This window comes from Schistocerca cancellata, chromosome 9, assembly GCF_023864275.1.
Source record: "Schistocerca cancellata isolate TAMUIC-IGC-003103 chromosome 9, iqSchCanc2.1, whole genome shotgun sequence".
In the NCBI taxonomy this organism is placed as follows: domain Eukaryota; kingdom Metazoa; phylum Arthropoda; class Insecta; order Orthoptera; family Acrididae; genus Schistocerca; species Schistocerca cancellata.
The window spans coordinates 383,057,448-383,075,271 of record NC_064634.1 but is presented as its reverse complement, the minus strand read 5'-3'; the positions used below and the strand labels follow the sequence as shown (position 1 = coordinate 383,075,271).

Here is a 17,824-nt window from a genome sequence, read left to right as displayed (position 1 = left end):
TCTGCAGGATAGTTGCGGGAGAGGAAAGCACTGGTCAGGTTACTGGTGTAATTGTTGAGGGATTCATCACTGGAGCAGATGCGTTTGCCACGAATACCTAGGCTGTAGGGAAGGGAGCGTTTGATGTGGAATGGATGGCAGCTATCAAAGTGAAGGTACTGTTGTTTGTTTGTGGGTTTGATATGGACAGAGGTGTGGATGTGAGCTTCAACAAGACGAAGGTCAACATCCAGGAAGGTGGCTTGGGTTTTGGAGAAGGACCAGGTGAAATTCAGATTCGAAAAGGAGTTGAGGTTATGGAGGAAATTAAGGAGTGTTTCTTCACCATGAGTCCAGACCACAAAGATGTCATCTATAAACCCAACATGTCCTGAATCTCTACACTACTTCATGTAACCACCACTCCTAACAGCTCCTATCTCTCTTCAAAGTCATTCGCCTCTCAAACCCTTGCTTGGAGAACACACTCAGGAACATCATCCTAGAAGCCAGCTGCAAACTTGAGTTTCATGCCACACACCACCTGAAAAAACTATCCACAGTGCTAGTGCAACACCTAAGAAGTGGGGTCCCTCTCCCTATCCCTCACAAACACCAACCACAACAGAACCTTCAACAAACCCCCCTCATAGCCAACAAACCTAGCCTAGCCACCCTACTCAATCTCCCCATCCCAGCACATACCCCACACAGACCAAATCTCAATTATAACCACAGTCAAATGCCACATATCACTAGTCCCAATTCAGTCCTAAACCTCTCATCCAGATCCCTCTCTCCCCCAGAGACATCTGTTCTATCAAAAGGCTTAACCTTTAGCCCCACGCCTAAATTCAACCACACTGGCCTGGTTAAAGATCTCCTCTCATTCACCCGGAACCTCAACTGGAAATATCACTTCACTACCCAAACACAGCCACCAAATACTAGACCCAGTGTTGAACCCTGTCTAGAACAGTTCCGACTGCCTTCCCAAAGGGATCCTCCTCCCCTCCCCCAAAACCATCCCTTGCAGACATTTCAGGAATTCCTCACATCCAGTGTTGCCTCCCAGTCCTTCTTGAAGAACATCCCGACAACCCCCAACATCACCCCAGCTGAATCCCGTGCCATTAAGGAGCTGAAAATAGACCGCTCTATTATCATCCTCCCGGCGGATAAAGGCTCCACAACTGTCGTACTTGACCGTGTGGAGTATGTGGCAGAAGGACTGCGTCAACTCTCCGACACCTCAACCTACAAAGCTGTTACCCAGGATCCCATTCCCTCCATCCAGACTGAGCTGCAAAAAATCCTAAAAATCCAAGGTCCCTCACAAGGCCTCACAACGGCTTCCATAGACTTACTCATTCCACCTGAGCCACGTACCCCTACCTTCTACCTATTACCCAAAATCCACAAAGAGAACCATCCTGGCCGTCCCATTGTAGCAGGCTTCAAAGCCCCAACCGAACGTATCTCAGCTCTGGTAGACCAGCACCTCCAACCTATCACCCGCAGACTCCCATCCTACATCAAAGACACAAACCACTTCCTAGAACGCCTCAAATCCATTCCCACTCCTCTCCCACCTGAAACCTTTCTTGTCACCATAGATGCTACATCCCTTTACACAAACATCCCACATACCCATGGTCTCTCTGCCCTTGAGCACTACCTCTCCCAACGCCCACCCGAAGATCTTCCAAAAACCTCGTTCCTTATCACACTTACCAACTTCATCCTCACCCATAACTACTTCACTTTTGAAGGCCAGACCTACAAACAAATCAGGGGAACGGCCATGGGAACCAGGATGGCTCCGTCCTATGCCAACCTCTTCATGGGCCGCATGGAGGAGGCTTTCCTGAAGACCCAACAGCTGCTTCCCCTGGCCTGGTATAGGTTTATAGATGACATCTTTGTGGTCTGGACTCATGGTGAAGAAACACTCCTTAATTTCCTCCATAACCTCAACTCCTTTTCGAATCTGAATTTCACCTGGTCCTTCTCCAAAACCCAAGCCACCTTCCTGGATGTTGACCTTCGTCTTGTTGAAGCTCACATCCACACCTCTGTCCATATCAAACCCACAAACAAACAACAGTACCTTCGCTTTGATAGCTGCCATCCATTCCACATCAAACGCTCCCTTCCCTACAGCCTAGGTATTCGTGGCAAACGCATCTGCTCCAGTGATGAATCCCTCAACAATTACACCAGTAACCTGACCAGTGCTTTCCTCTCCCGCAACTATCCTGCAGACCTTGTCCACAAACAGATCTCCCGAGCAATACATTCCTCCCCGTCCAACAACAATGTTCCTACCCCCAGACCACACAGAAGCATCCCCCTTGTCACCCAATATTATCCTGGCCTCGAAAACATCAACAAATTACTCCGCCAGGGATATGACTTTCTCAAGTCAACCCCTGAAATGAGATCATCCCTTGACAAAATTCTCCCCACACCACCCAGAGTTGCCTTTCGTCGCCCCCCTAACCTCCGTAACATCCTTGTTAAACCCTACAATATTCCCAGACCACCTTCTCTACCCAGCGGTTCCTACCCCTGTAACCGACCCCGCTGCAAAACCTGCCCCATGCATCCCCCCACAACCACCTACTCCAGCCCCGCTACTGGTAAAACATACACAATTCAAGGCAGGGCCACGTGTGAAACTACACATGTCATTTATCAACTGACATGCCTGCACTGCACAGCCTTTTACATCGGCATGACAACAACTAAACTGGCTGAGCGCATGAATGGACACAGACGAACTGTCCGCCTAGGAGAGGCCCAATACCCAGTAGCGGAGCATGCCCTCCAGCATAATTCTAGGGACCTAGGAACCTGCTACACCGTATGTGCCATTTGGCTTCTCCCACCCAACACCAGTCCCTCTGAACTGCGGAGATGGGAACTTGCACTCCAACACATCCTTTCATCCCGCCATCCCCCTGGACTGAACCTACGTTAAACAACCTCACTCCCATTTACTCTTCAGTCTTTCTCCTCTTTCCCTTTCCTCTTTAGCCATTCACGCATCTTTTCATCCTACATAGTTGTGTTTATCTTTATACTATATACCTCTTTACTTCTGTATGCATCCTCTTTGGTTTGAAGCTGGCACAGTACTTACAGTAGAATATCTTTGGCTTCCCTCTGACAACCATGCCTCCATCCTTGCTACCCTCCCTATTTTCCTTTCCCTGTTGCTTCATAGCCTGGGTTGTGAGTAACTGAATCTCCTTTCCCTTCTTCCCTTTCTTTCCCCTCTCTCCTCCCTGATGAAGGAACATTTGTTCCGAAAGCTAGGAATGTAATTTTCAGTTCTGTTTTATGTGTATCTATCGGCTGTACTGAGCTGAGGTAAGTACTGGCCAGCCCCTCTATCTCTTTGTTAGTATTTATAAGATAACGAGCTTCTTAAGCTTTACAAGAGGTCTTAAATTTCTTTAATAAACAAAGAACTATGCTGATTCTTCTGTCTTAGAATTTCTCTGAACAGACAAAATTTTTCCCTTGTTCTTGTTAGTGCTACACAGAAATATGGCTCAGCAATTTATTCAGTACTATTTTTTCATTGAAAAGTTTTTCTCAACATACCACACACCTCAGCATAAGACATCTTTCATCTCCACATCATGTGAACCCCATTTTTAAGTGTTCTTCATTATACAGCATCACTACTAATTCATTAAGTAACTGTGATGTTCTTGCTGTTACTTGATGGCATGGAATAAACATGGGTTTGAGAAACATTATTTAGTTTTTGTTCTGTATATACTGAACTTTTAGACACATTGCTTATCTGTTGCTCTAACTTTCTATAAACTGCCAAAGGTCACTTTCTGACAATAAATTTATCCATTACTGATTATTTGTGTAAACTATATCACTTTGAAGGAGCAAAATAATGACACATCACAAACAAAAGAATCAGACTGAAGAAGAATTGTATAAACTCCTACTATCGAAAAGTTTGCTAAGACATGGATCAATAGAAAGCATATGTGTACAGCAGCAGAAGAGAGATGTCTAGTCCTGTAGTTGGATGTTACATACAGAAAATAGTGGAATTAAACAGACCAATCATTCATTTAATATGTGACCTATGTTTAAAATGAATGAAGAGATGGATGTTTCGTATTGTTCATTTGTTTTACTTTCTGAATTTGCAAGTCTTGTAGGTGTCCCTGTGTGTCAGAATACACAGTTTAGAAAACTGTGTTCTAGAGTATAATATCCTTGAGCAATGAAACTAACTATAAAGTTTACATTAAACTGATCTTGACTCTGCCATTATATAGGCAGATCTATGTTAAGTTACATGAAGGTTAAATTAATGCTTTGTTTTGATGTATCAGATCAAAACAGCAGCTCAGTACTAGAACTGGAGGAGCAGTGGATTTTTTCAAAGCAGCTGTTATTCTCCTAACATACAAAAACATGTAAAAAGTAACTTAGAAGAATTTCCAATAATTAGTAATATTAGTTGATTAGCATTGTCAAATTGCCAAGTATTATGTATTACAGAAATACACTACAATGGGCAATTAATGTATAAATTAACTCATTCCACACCCCTGAAAACTCTCCTTCATCAGGGGATCAGGAAATTCATGGAACAAATGATGTGTGAAGCAATGAACAAATGAATCAACCATTACACTTCATGATAAAGATCAAAATACACATACATTTAATTTACTCCATTAAACACTGTTTACATGACCAAGAGTCTAGAATTTCAAAAGTATAGCCTCCAAGTAAATTACAGAAATACTTAATGTGGTAAAAAGTGATTAGTCTTTGGGATATGACAGCACATCTATCAATGTATTAAAGTCTTGTAGCTATTTGAACCTATTTGACAGGATCACCGTTGAATACTTGTGTAAACAGGCAGTGAGCCACAGCATATTTCCTGTTACACTCAAAATGTATTAGTAAATACTTTTGGATTGAAGGAGACTGTTAAGTCATCAATACGTAAACACAAAAGAAAGGAAAGCAGCCATGTCATTCACCAACTCTGCTGCAGATACTGCACAGCTTTTCTGGTATGATTACCAACCAGCTGTCCACCAGGATGAGTAGCCACACTCAAGGCTAGGAAGTTCTCATTATTATGTATGCAACTGATATATTGATAAACACATTTTTTAAACCATGAGTGTTTAAAACTAAGAAATATTATTAATTTGTTCCAAAGTCTATATTATAATACCATTATCACTTCTATTTTGGTGTGTTTCTGAACAATTTGATTGTAAATTTATGATGATATTTTCAAGGCTTGTAGCCATCATCACTTCCCTGTCAAATTCTTCTTTCTGAAGCTTTTCAGCATGCCACACAGAATGTGCCCATGCTATAGGTGGGATGTTGTCTACTGCCTCATTCAAAAGAGATTCAGTGTATGTTATCTTGAATGTTTGTTTTTGTCTCCCACATGGCCTTAACCCTTTGCCCAAATTAATTCCATGGGGCTACACTGACAGTGGCATGTGGGTAAATGTAAAACTGTGTAGTCCCACTCATGTGCAAGGAAGTCAAGTTTGTACATTCTGTCATGTGACTTGTATAAGTTAACAAGCTCCAGGAGATCATCATGCATCTATTTATACTGTGCTTAATATATATACTTTTTAAGTCAGGGAAAGAGATCCACTTTTTTGGTCTTTGTATTTGGTGTTTTCTCTGTAACAGTTGAATTATAACTGGCAATGACCGACTTCGAAGCAAGGTATGACAACAATTGTGAATCATATCACGAAACTGAGAATATCTATTTATGAATGATAGTCACTCCTGTTTTTCTTACACATAAATACAAGTTTATTCTCAGAAACAAACCCAAAAGAAGACTCAGCACGCACAATAATTATCCGAGAACCTATTCCTACGAGCACTTTAAAACCGCCAGAACCATATTCCAGCAGATCTTCCTGGAATGATTCTAATTGATCTATGTTTCATCAAGATAATACATTTATGAACTACCTCCTTCTCTTGTATCATGAATCTTTGTATAGGATGTAGTTTGTGCTGCACCTATGTCCCTTCTTTGAACTAAAATCTTTTCTTAAGATTCCTGGAACCAACGTATTTTAAAATTCCTTACATTGACGAAGCTCTTACCATTGAAGCCAGTTTTCTCCTGCATAGCTTTAACACATTTTTGTGATGTCAAGCATTCATCATTCACATGGAGCACTTTAAAACATCATTGTTAAAACCATCCATTTGTGTTACAAGTTCCTTGCCATCTCACTGCTTTCCAAGCAACACACAACCAATTTTTTCTACGGTTCCTACAGCTCTGACACTTCTGCTTACAATTCTCTTTGCAGTTTTCTTGTCGACACCACATGGTTCTGTAGTCCATTCTTGTGTCTTCAAATGTCAACAGTAGGAGACCTGCTTTCAAATTCATGTTTGAAAAAGTTGTAAATGCAGTAAATAATTCCCCTCTCCTGCTTGCAAAGCACTTCACATTTACTGCCATCACCAAACTTTTTCTTTTAAATCGCACTTAAACATTTACAAATACAAATTCACAGCTATACTTCTACAAGAAAAAAAAAAAAAAAGAAAAGAAAAGGAAAAAAATAAACTGACAGCTGAATGAATAATTCGGTTGTCGCAAAGAATGGAAACAGTGCAGCATTTAGAAGCAAGATTCTTGCTGTATAGCTGTAACTCACTGATAGCTGCTCAGAAAGAGAATGAATGTTATTGGTTACCAGTGGCCAGTGGAGTGGGATACGCAGAATGGACGAAAATTGGACTGCCTTCCTACATGGGCAAACTTTAGTCTCTTTTACTCCAAGGGCATTTAGATTCTACCACAACTTTCCAATAATATTTAAATATATTAGATTAGATTCTATATGCCACCAACGAGCAGATCCTCAGGGAACATTAAATTAGTCTTATAATTGCAAAGACGTGTATAATGCAACTGCAGATTAAAAATGTTCTGCTAGTACGTAAAATATATATTAACAGTGATAAATTAAATCAAATGCTTTGTGTTAAAATTCTTCTGGGTCCAGTTGTATACCAAGCTAAGAAAAATTAGTCAAGAAGCACTGTATTCCACGGTTTGCACTTCAAATTGTCTTGTTCGCATCGACTTAAAGGCTATGATCCTAAGTAGTTTGCAAACTTTCAGTTCCCACTCTCTCATGAAATTATCTTCTGAGATAATTCAACAAAAGGAAACAATTATTCATCAGTTTGAAAATTGTGGAAAGTAGATGATACAAATCTTACAAAGACTTATTGAAGTATCTTGCAATTGTTATGCAGAGTATTTGTTGTTAACAATAAAGATCAACTTCCGTTGCACTGAAATTCACACAGTAGCAAAACAAGATACAACACAATTTCTATTTAGTCTCTGCTTCCTTGTCCCAAGTTCAGAGAGGGTTCTGTGTACTGTAAAATATAGCTTTCATAAGATGAAAACGAAAGGCAGGACAAAATTGTGAAATACACTTGGCCCAAGAAGTAATATTTGTGTCCTACATTCTCATCAAGATTCAATAAAGATATCATGAAGTGAAATGAAGCCTAAAAGCTGACAGGAACAGAAGTAACAATAGCATTAAAAAAGGCCAAAACAGGCATGTAAGACAGCTAAATCAGATGTCAATAGGCCCTGGAAAGGATTGTCAGATGAATATCCAAACCACAGTACCATAATATCACTTCCACAGAAATTTGCATACTTCTGAACCTTACTTATCTTTATCAGCTACTAGCTCTATTATCATGTATTTACTCATTTTTTAAACTAAATCTGTTTTTCTTTGAATCGAAATTTACTGACCTCGGGAAAGAATCTTCAGAATTACAAAGGAGAGCAATTAATCCATATAGAAAACATATGAATCCAAATACTGATGCTGGTATAAGCATTTTTGTATAGAAACCAAGCCAGGCAAAGTACAGTCCAACTTTTTCTCCAAAGTAGTTTCTCACTTCATGAAGTGGTTGCTTCCTATACCAGTTTTTTGGAGATGCCCAGTCTCTGTACAGCATCTATAAAGGGCAAAAATAAACAACATTAGTCTATGCACCTAACAAATTTTGAATTTCTAACTGATTTCAAAAGTGATTGTTACTCATCACGTAGAGGAGGCACTGAGTGTCATATAGGCAAATTGAGAAAGACTGCTGGCAGATGAATAATATGTAGTCATCCTTTTCAGTGTACCTGTCTGCCACTTTATGCCTCCTGCATGTGGTGTGTAGTAATCTATCCTTTTCAAATTGTTGTTATTCCATCTCTGATGTTCCATTGTAAATCAATAATTGTGTTACTTCAAGAAAAATTTTCAAGTATAAATAAATTACTCTTCCACATCTATTCTGTAGGCTTCAAGTTATGTTAAAATTAGCCATATTTAGATGTAAATATTAATGTAAAAACATCAGAAATCAATATCACAGTTTTCTAAATATCATAAGCAGCTACGATGTCTCATCAAGAAATGAATGTGCAACAAGAGTGTCTTTACCAGCAGATTCAGCAACAGATCATGTAATAACAAATATAGCGCATTATTCATGTGATATATGTGTTAATAAGCTAGGCCTCTCTGTTCACCACAGCCAAGCATAAAATTGAATACAGTAAAAGACTACTCGCCAACGCCTAAAATATACAGAAAAAATTCATACGTACTAAAGTTTATACACAACTGAGAATTTGCATGAAGTACTTGTTGGAAGATGTTGTTGTTGTGGTCTTCAGTCCTGAGACTGGTTTGATGCAGAGCTCCATGCTACTCTATTCTCTGCAAGCTTCTTCATCTCCCAGTACCTACTGCAGCCTACATCCTTCTGAATCTGCTTACTGTATTCATCTCTTGGTCTCCCTCTTCGAATTTTACCCTCCACGCTGCCCTCCAATATTAAATTGGTGATCCCTCAGTGTCTTAGAACATGTCCTACCAACCGATCCTTTCTTCTACTCAAGTTGTGCCACAAGCTCCTCTTCTCCCCAATTCTATTCAATACCTCCTCATTAGTTATGTGACCTACCCATCTAATCTTCAGCATTCTTCTGTAGCACCACATTTTGAAAGCTTCTATTCTCTTCTTGTCTAAGCTATTTATCGTCCACATTTCACTTCCATACATGGCTACACTCCATACAAATACTTTCAGAAATGACTTCCTGACATTTAAATCTATACTCGATGTTAACAATTTTTTTTTCTTCAGAAACGCATTCCTTGCCATTGCCAGTCTACATTTTATATCCTCTCTACTTCAACCATCATCAGTTATTTTGCTTCCCAAATCGCAAAACTCCTTTACTACTTTAAGTGTCTCACTTCCTAATCTAATTCACTCAGCATCACCCGACTTAATTCGACTACATTCCATTATCCCCGTTTTGCTCTTGTTGATGTTCATCTTATACCCTCCTTTCAAGACACTGTCCATTCCGTTCAACTGCTCTTCCAAGTCCTTTGCTGTCTCTGACAGAATTACAATGTCATTGGTGAACCTCAAAGTTTTTATTTCTTCTCCATGGATTTTAATACCTACTCTGAACTTTTCTTTCGTTTCCTTTACTGCTTGCTCAATATACAAATTGAATAACATTGGTGAGAGACTACAACCCTGTCTCACTCCCTTCCCAACCACTGCTTCCCTTTCATACCCCTCGACTCTCATAACTGCCATCTGCTTTCTGTACAAATTGTAAATAGCCTTTCGCTCTCTGTATTTTACCCCTGCCACCTTCAGAATTTGAAAGAGAGTATTCCAGTCAACATTGTCAAAAGCTTTCTCTAAGTCTACAAATGCTAGAAACATAGGTTTGCCTTTCCTTAATCTTTCTTCTAAGATAAGTTGTAGGATCAGTATTGCCTCACGAGTTCCAACATTTCTATGGAATCCAAACTGATCTTCCCCAAGGTTGGGTTCTATCAGTTTTTCATTCGTCTGTAAAGAATTCACACTAGTATTTTGCAGCTGTGACTTATTAAACTGATAGTTCGGTAATTTTCACATCTGTCAACACCTGCTTTCTTTGGGATTGGGATTATTATATTCTTCTTGAACTCTGAGGGTTTTTCGCCTGTCTCAGACATCTTGCTCACCAGATGGTAGAGTTTTGTCAGGACTGGTTCTCCGAAGGCTGTCAGTAGTTCTAATGGAATGTTGTCTACTCCGGGGACCTTGTTTCGACTTAGGTCTTTCAGAGCTCTGTCAAACTCTTCACGCAGTATCATAACTCTCATTTCATCTTCCACTACCTCCTCTTCCATTTCCATAATATTGTCCTCAAGTACATCGCCCTTGTATAGACCCTCTATATACTCCTTCCACCTTTCTGCTTTCCCTTTCTTGCTTAGAACTGGGTTTCCATCTGAGCTCTTGATAGTCATACAAGTGGTTCTCTTTTCTCCAAAGGTCTCTTTAATTTTCCTGTAGGCAGTATCTATCTTACCCCTAGTGACATCCTATACATCCTTACATTTGTCCTCTAGCCATCCCTGCTCAGCCATTTTGCACTTCGTGTTGATATCATTTTTGAGACGTTTGTATTCCTTTTTGCCTGCCTCATTTACTGCATTTTTATATTTTCTCCTTTCATCAATTAAATTCAATATTTCTTCTGTTACCCAAGGGTTTCTACTAGCCCTCATCTTTTTACCTATTTGTTCGTCTGCTGCCTTCACTATTTCATCTCTCAAAGCTACCCACTCTTCTTCTACTGTATTTCTTTCCCCCATTCCTGTCAATTGTTCCCTTATGCTGTCCCTGAAACTCTGTACAACCGTTGCAGTTTATCCACGTCCCATCTCCTTAAATTCCCACCTTTTTGTAGTTTCTTCAGTTTTAATCTACAGTTCATAACCAATAGATTGTGGTCAGAGTCCACATCTGCCCCTGGAAATGTCTTACAATTTAAAACCTGGTTCCTAAATCTCTGTCTTACCATTATATAATCTATTTGATACCTTTTAGTATCTCCAGGGTTCCATGTATACAACCTTCTTTCATGATTCTTAAACCAAGTGTTAGCTATGATTAAGTTATGCTCTGCACAAAATTCTACCAGGCGGCTTCCTCTTTCATTTCTTAGCCCCAATCCATATTCACCTACTATGTTTCCTTCTCTCCCTATGTTTCCTTCTCTCCCTTTTCCTACTCTTGAATTCCTGTCACCCAGGACTATTAAATTTTCGTCTCCCTTCACTACCCGAATAATTTCTTTTATCTCATCATACATTTCATCAATTTCTTTGTCATCTGCAGAGCTAGTTGGCATATAAACTCGTACTACTGTAGTAGGCATGGGCTTCGTGTCTATCTTGGCCACAATAATGCATTTACTATGCTGTTTGTAGTAGCTTACACGTACTCCTATTTTTTTATGCATTATTAAACCCACTCCTGCATTACCCGTATTTGATTTTGTATTTATAACCCTGTATTCACCTGACCAAAAGTCTTGTTCCTCCTTCCACCAAACTTCACTAATTCCCACTATATCTAACTTTAACTTATCAATTTCCATTTTTAAATTTTCTAACCTACCTGCCCGATTAAGGGATCTGACATTCCACGCTCTGATCCGTAGAATGCCAGTTTTCTTCCTCCTGATAACAACATCCTCTTGAGTAGTCCCCACCTGGAGATCCGAATGGGGGACTATTTTACCTCCGGAATATTTTAGCGACGAGGATGCCATCATCATTTAATCATACAGTAAAGCTGCATGCCCTCGGGAAAAATTACGGCTGTAGTTTCCCCCTGCTTTCAGCCATTCACAGTACCAGAACAGCAAGGCCATTTTGGTTAGTGTTACAAGGCCAGACCACTCCATCATCCAGACTGTTGCCCCTGTAACTACTGAAAAGGCTGCTGCCCCTCTTCGGGAACCACATGTTTGTCTGGCCTCTCAACACATACCCCTCCATTGTGGTTGCACCTACGGTACGCCATACAAGTGAAATAGTCAATGACTTTCCTACCATATTGAAATTGCAACATGGTGAAAAATTCCCAAAAGCGTAGGGGTCAGCCACAAAAAAGAAATAAATGTGTTTGAGTATCACAAGATTTTCCAGTATTATCTGAGATCACAGACTATCTTCGTTCCATTATAAACAGACAAACTACTCAACATTTTACACATTACTATCACAGTTATAGGAAAATATAGAGAAAGTATTGCTCACTGTAAAAAATTGTACAATAACAAAATTATTGAAAACTCTAAAAATAAGTCAAAAGTAATCTGGAAAAATATAAAGTGGCAAACAGTATCCAGCAAATTAATCACAATATTCTGATCACACAAATGGGTAACATCCAAACAATTATCCCAAATTTACTGAGTAAATATTTTATTTAATGGGTACATAGTCTTTAATACCATAAAGTTTCTTTTCCAACAGACAGCCTTTGAGTTTCTTTGGAAAGTTAGTGTCACATATACTATCATGTAGGATTTTGAGCAGACTTCTTAGTTACTGTTAGAGTTAAAGGAAAACTCAAACAACTGAAACTAACATCTTCAAGATATTCTGAACCTTTAAGACTAAAAGAAATTACTTTGGCTATAAAGGAAATGAAGCCCAGTAAGGCTCTAGGCTATGATGGCATTCTCTCAGAATATCTTCATTACTGTGGGAAGTATGCAAAACAAATAGTTCACTAGACTCTTCCGATACACTGCTAACAGGAAACATACCACAACAAGCAAAAAAGAAAAAAATTATAGCCATATTAAAACCTGTGAATGAAAATTAACAGATCTCAAAGCTGTCTCCAATTGCCCTACTCAGCATAATCTACAAACTGTTAGAAAGAATCACCCAATAGGCTTTCCCATAAAATACTGGAATTAGTTCTTCCTGAAAAAGTTGCCATGAAACCAAACAGAAGCTGCTCAAACCAGGTGTTGCGGCCACATGTAGTAAGTGTTGCTTCTCACAGTGGAGAATGGCAAAACAGAGGCACGGCGGTGACCGAGGTGTTGTGAAGTAAGCACACACAGATAGCCTTGCTGACAGCAACAGTCTACCAACAGGCTGACACAAGGACACACACAGACTGAGCGCCGAGCGAAGCCTGGAGAGTGCTGAGTAAGGGGAAGTGAGGCCAGCACACTAAGATACACTGCAATATACTGTGGGAGTAATAATAAAAAGCTACCACCAAAGGTAAAAAACTTCCTCCTGCCGGATATAAATAGTGGATTTCAGGCAGCAACAGACAGAAGCCATTGGGAAGCAGTTCGGATCTGAGGATGGACGTGGTGCGTGTCTGAATGTTCAATCTTCATAAGTGACAATTCCATAAGTCTGTTCCAGCTCACAGGAGTCATCCATTCGCCCTCAGATGTCAACTTCAGCTCTGGAGGTCGGCCCGAGTGTGGTCAGCACCATGGCTGACTAACTACAGTGAGAACTTCCAGCAGGACTGGCCGCAGCGCGGTCTTGGTCACAGGCACTGCCGGGGACTGACGCCCAGACATGGCAACCCGGCCACATGGCGTGTGGTCCATCCATGACGAGACCTTGCGAACATTGTGACTGACGGCTTCCCAGCCGCCGGTGCAGCAGGCATCGGCAGCTAACCTCACGGCGATGAGTTCATCTCAACCACAGGGCATCCTGGCTTCAGCGGAGCACTGGTGGCCTGAGGCTTCCGAATGCGATCAGCAGCACGCGTTCCACACATTGTTGAAGAATCTACACTGCAGCATGCAGGCGGAGGGATCCAAAGGGCTGGGAAGTGACAACGAGGGAGAAATTGTAAGGAAAGTTCAATAAATAATTGTAAAACTCCACGCCATCTCAGTCTTTAGCACAGCCACTGTGTCTGCTGCTAACAAGTGGAGCACAAGTCATAACAAGTACCAGCGCACGTCGTAACACAGGTTATATTATGATGGATTTAAAAAACAACTAAAATCATCTGTGGTATTTTTAGATTTGACAGCAGCATTGATGCCATATGGAGACAAGGATTAATATGTGACTTCATTTATAGTTCACTCTGTCATTTGATTCCATCTCCGCTTAAAAATGTGCTAAGCAATAGAACATTCCAAGTGATTATTGTGAATACAAGTCACAAGCATGTGAAACTGAATAATGGTCTTTCTCAAGGCTCAGTATTAGCTCCTCTGCTCTTTAGAATGTATATTGCTGACAACCTTGCAATCAAATCTCTAAAATTTGGATATACTGATAATGGGGCACTGGCTATACAACACAATGAGACAGAGTAAGCTTGAATCTCTCATCTGTGCTTATTGCACCTCTGCTATGAATTTTTTTTACTTATTTTTCAATTTTCATACATTTTCTAGGCAACATATGTAGTAGATGCTCAAATATTTCAAAACCTTAACTAACATTTTTCTGACTTATATTGATTATTCGTGATAAAATATTCAGAGTGCTGATTCCAATGATGCATCTGGTTTTATTGGAAAATATGTTTTAAAAAATATAAATAACTGAACTTTAACTACAGTATGACCTTGCAAATTCTGTATCACACTCACTGGAAAGACTGTCACTCCAACTTTTCAGTAACATATTTCAATTTCTGTTAAACTAAGTAACATACAAGATAATTAACATTAGAATCTGTGATTACTTACATTTTTTACTGTGAATTTTGCCTTTGTGCTTGTTAGATCTAATTTTTATGCACAAGATGATTGATTAAGTCATTAAGATTTTTGCTTAATTTACTGTAATTTTCAATATGGTACTTGTAAATGGAGTATTCTCAATGTGAATGCATAAAATAGTTTCATAAACTTTTCTAATTTTCTAAACCACCACATATTTCATACAAAAAGTTACAGTTAATACTTATAGTCCATTCTGAGTAGGAAAAAATCAAACAAAGCCAGTTTTAAAATGATTATGTAGTTTTCAAAATCACAATATGTTCTTAACCAAGTCATATACCACCCAAAATTTTCAGTATATACCAAAGGTAACATCTGTGTACCACTAGCCCATAAAAAACCTTCAGTTACAATGTCAACAAGTAACATCTGTGCACAACTTTGTTATGAGAGCCCTGGTTGGGTAAGTAAATAAGTATCACTTATGTCCAAAGGGTCTGTTACCTGCTAGTACTTGCGCAACACCTATGGAAGATATGAATGTGTGGAAGCTATTCTTTCGGACACATCTGAAATAACAGACAGCACACATTTATATAATTTGATAGGCCTAGCTGAGCAATGAATCCATCTTCTTCAGTGCAGATGAACAACTACATCTGACCTCCTGTGGGAATCTCAGAAGAGTGAATATGGAGGAAATGGACTGGCGCTATGGATAGGTGGTGCTTGACAGGAGTGTGGATCAGCCATGAGGTGAGCCGAGATAGTCCATGCAGTTGTGATAACACTGTGTCCCGGATGGCACTGTGGTCACCACAGCTGCCTAGTAAGCAGGAGATCTCGGGTTCAAATCGTGGTCTGGTACACATTTTCACTCGTCGCCACCAATTACACATAATGTCCCAAATGGAGCTGACAACAGTGATCCCGCCACTTTCCTTTCCTTTCTTCCCCTTTACACCTTCAATTTACAGGTAACCTGTACAATATTTCAAGAAACTAAGGCCAACCTGAGTTATGTTTAAAGTCAGTTTTGAAATTTCTATTCTATTTCTACAGTGTTTATAATATATGACACTGACATCCACACGAGTATTGACTATTTGTGAGCTTTATAAACATTTCCATGAAAACCCTTGGATGCTGAATACACGACCAGCATGTAAAGGTGTATAGCTGATATATTTTTACCAAGTAGTGACAGTGTTAAGTCCTTTGAGCTAATGAATGTGTTTCATTTTGAACTGGTACCATGTTATGAACTTGATGTTCAATTACCTCACTGACTGCCTCAAAACTCGAGTGTGTGCACTGCATATATACTTTACAACCATTGTGTTCTGCAAATACTGTGCCTAAAAAGGAATGTAACTTCAGACAGAGATGTATTTGCCACTGTGGTGCTGTGTATTAGGAGAGTGCAGATGTCTACTTGCATAAAACATTTGATGCCTTGATCCCTGGCCCAGTGTCCACAATCCCCTGCTGAGAGAGAGGGGTCGTGTGACTAGGGCCTTCCATCGGGTAGACCGTTCCCCAGGGGCAAGTCTTTCGATTTGATGCCACTTCAGTGACTTGGGCATTGATGAGGATGAAATGATGATGATTAGGACAACACAACACGCAGCCCCTGAGTGGAGAAAATCTCCGACCCAACCGGGAATCGTACCCGGGCCCTTAGGATTGACATTCTGTCGTGCTGACCCCTCAGCAACTGGGGGCAGAAAATCCCCTGTTCATTGCAAATGTAACAGACTCTGTCATTGGGTTAACATGGGAACAAGTAGACATTGTCTGCTGCGGAGTCCCATATCCAGCAGTGGGTGCCAAACAATGTGTGCCAAAACCCTTATGCCTGCGTCAGAATAATACTCTGTTATCTGGTATCACATCTGCCACAGATACATGCCTATCATGCCATATGCCTGTCATGCCTTACAAAGTGGCCAAGCCTCCCACCTCCATGTTCTGTAATGAGGCATGGACGTTCAACACTAATTAATCATGGTTCATAGCCACCTTTGGACCCTTTCTGCAAATAATGTGTCTAGAAAGGACAGTATCTTCAGAAGATGACTGAATCTGCCACTGCAGTACTTTGTCTTAGGAGAGTGCAGGTGTCTACTTGCATAAAAACATTTTACATGCAGCCAAATCTGATTATCTTAGTGTTTTTGTGTTAATACATGTGAAGAAAGTCATGTTACTTGGAAATCTATCATTCGCACAATTCCTAGACATCATCATCATCATCGGTAGTGGCAGTGGCTGCAACTCAATTCTGAGTATGCATGATTTCTTCCTGCATAGAGTGATCATTTCAACTCCACATATGGATTGTCTCTGCTGACTGAACAGACCAATCCTGGAATAAAACACGCACCCCGCATGCACTCGCACAATCATGTTTGGAGGAGGGTGCGGTTGTAATTGAAGGAGCTTTGTTGCTTGTCACTTGGTTTCTTCATGTCTGTGGCATTCTCCTTGAAACAAGTTGGCAGTGGTGGGTGCTGTGGTCTTCCATCAACCACACATTCTTTTGGGAGACCAGAGTTTGCCATAGCAGATTTGACAGGGAAGCCTCTTACCACTCATATGGTGGACATGGCCTAACCGTTTCAGCTGATGAGTGATGAAGGTTGCCTCAAAGGTGTGCGCTTTCTTTAGAACCTCAGTGTTGGTTACATACTCTTGCCACCTAAAAGTTCAAGATATATCTCACTTTTTGTTGATGGAAGCACTCTAGTGTTTTCATATCACAGTTATATAATGTCCGAGTTTCACAGCCATACAGAAGCATGGAAATGATATCTCTGTATACCATGAATTTGGTATGCAACTTTATGTCTTTATTCATGAAGATGTGAATGAAGTCTTTACAGAGTGAAGAGACCTCCATCAAACTAAAACTTAATCTCCACACCTTGGTTGTTTACAGTTATTCAATCAGACATTGATCAATGAGGCTCTGACAGATTAATGGACAATGCAGATAGGCACAGTAGCAACAAGGAAATTAAGAAAACAGAGGATGTCCTAACAAATGACTCATTTGCAAGGATAATTGGTTCCATAAATGGAGACTCTAGAACAGTTCACCTAACACATTGATATCATTCCTTCATCTGAAAAACAAATTTGCAAACTTGGAAGTTAACAATGTCACCTTAGCTCATAATAAACCTCTCAAGTCTCAAGAAGTTACTT

At 40.0% G+C, this 17,824-nt stretch overlaps 1 protein-coding gene across 2 annotated transcripts in view; it reads right to left on the bottom strand.

The window, feature by feature from the left end:
- The window catches only part of LOC126101042 (anoctamin-5-like), a 398,169-nt gene that overhangs the window by 210,552 nt on the left and 169,793 nt on the right, over positions 1–17,824 (bottom strand). For both annotated transcript variants that reach the window (XM_049911706.1, XM_049911707.1), the window contains one exon: positions 7,826–8,037. In XM_049911706.1, the coding sequence (XP_049767663.1) occupies positions 7,826–8,037 (212 nt within the window). The remainder of the gene's footprint in view (positions 1–7,825; positions 8,038–17,824) is intronic.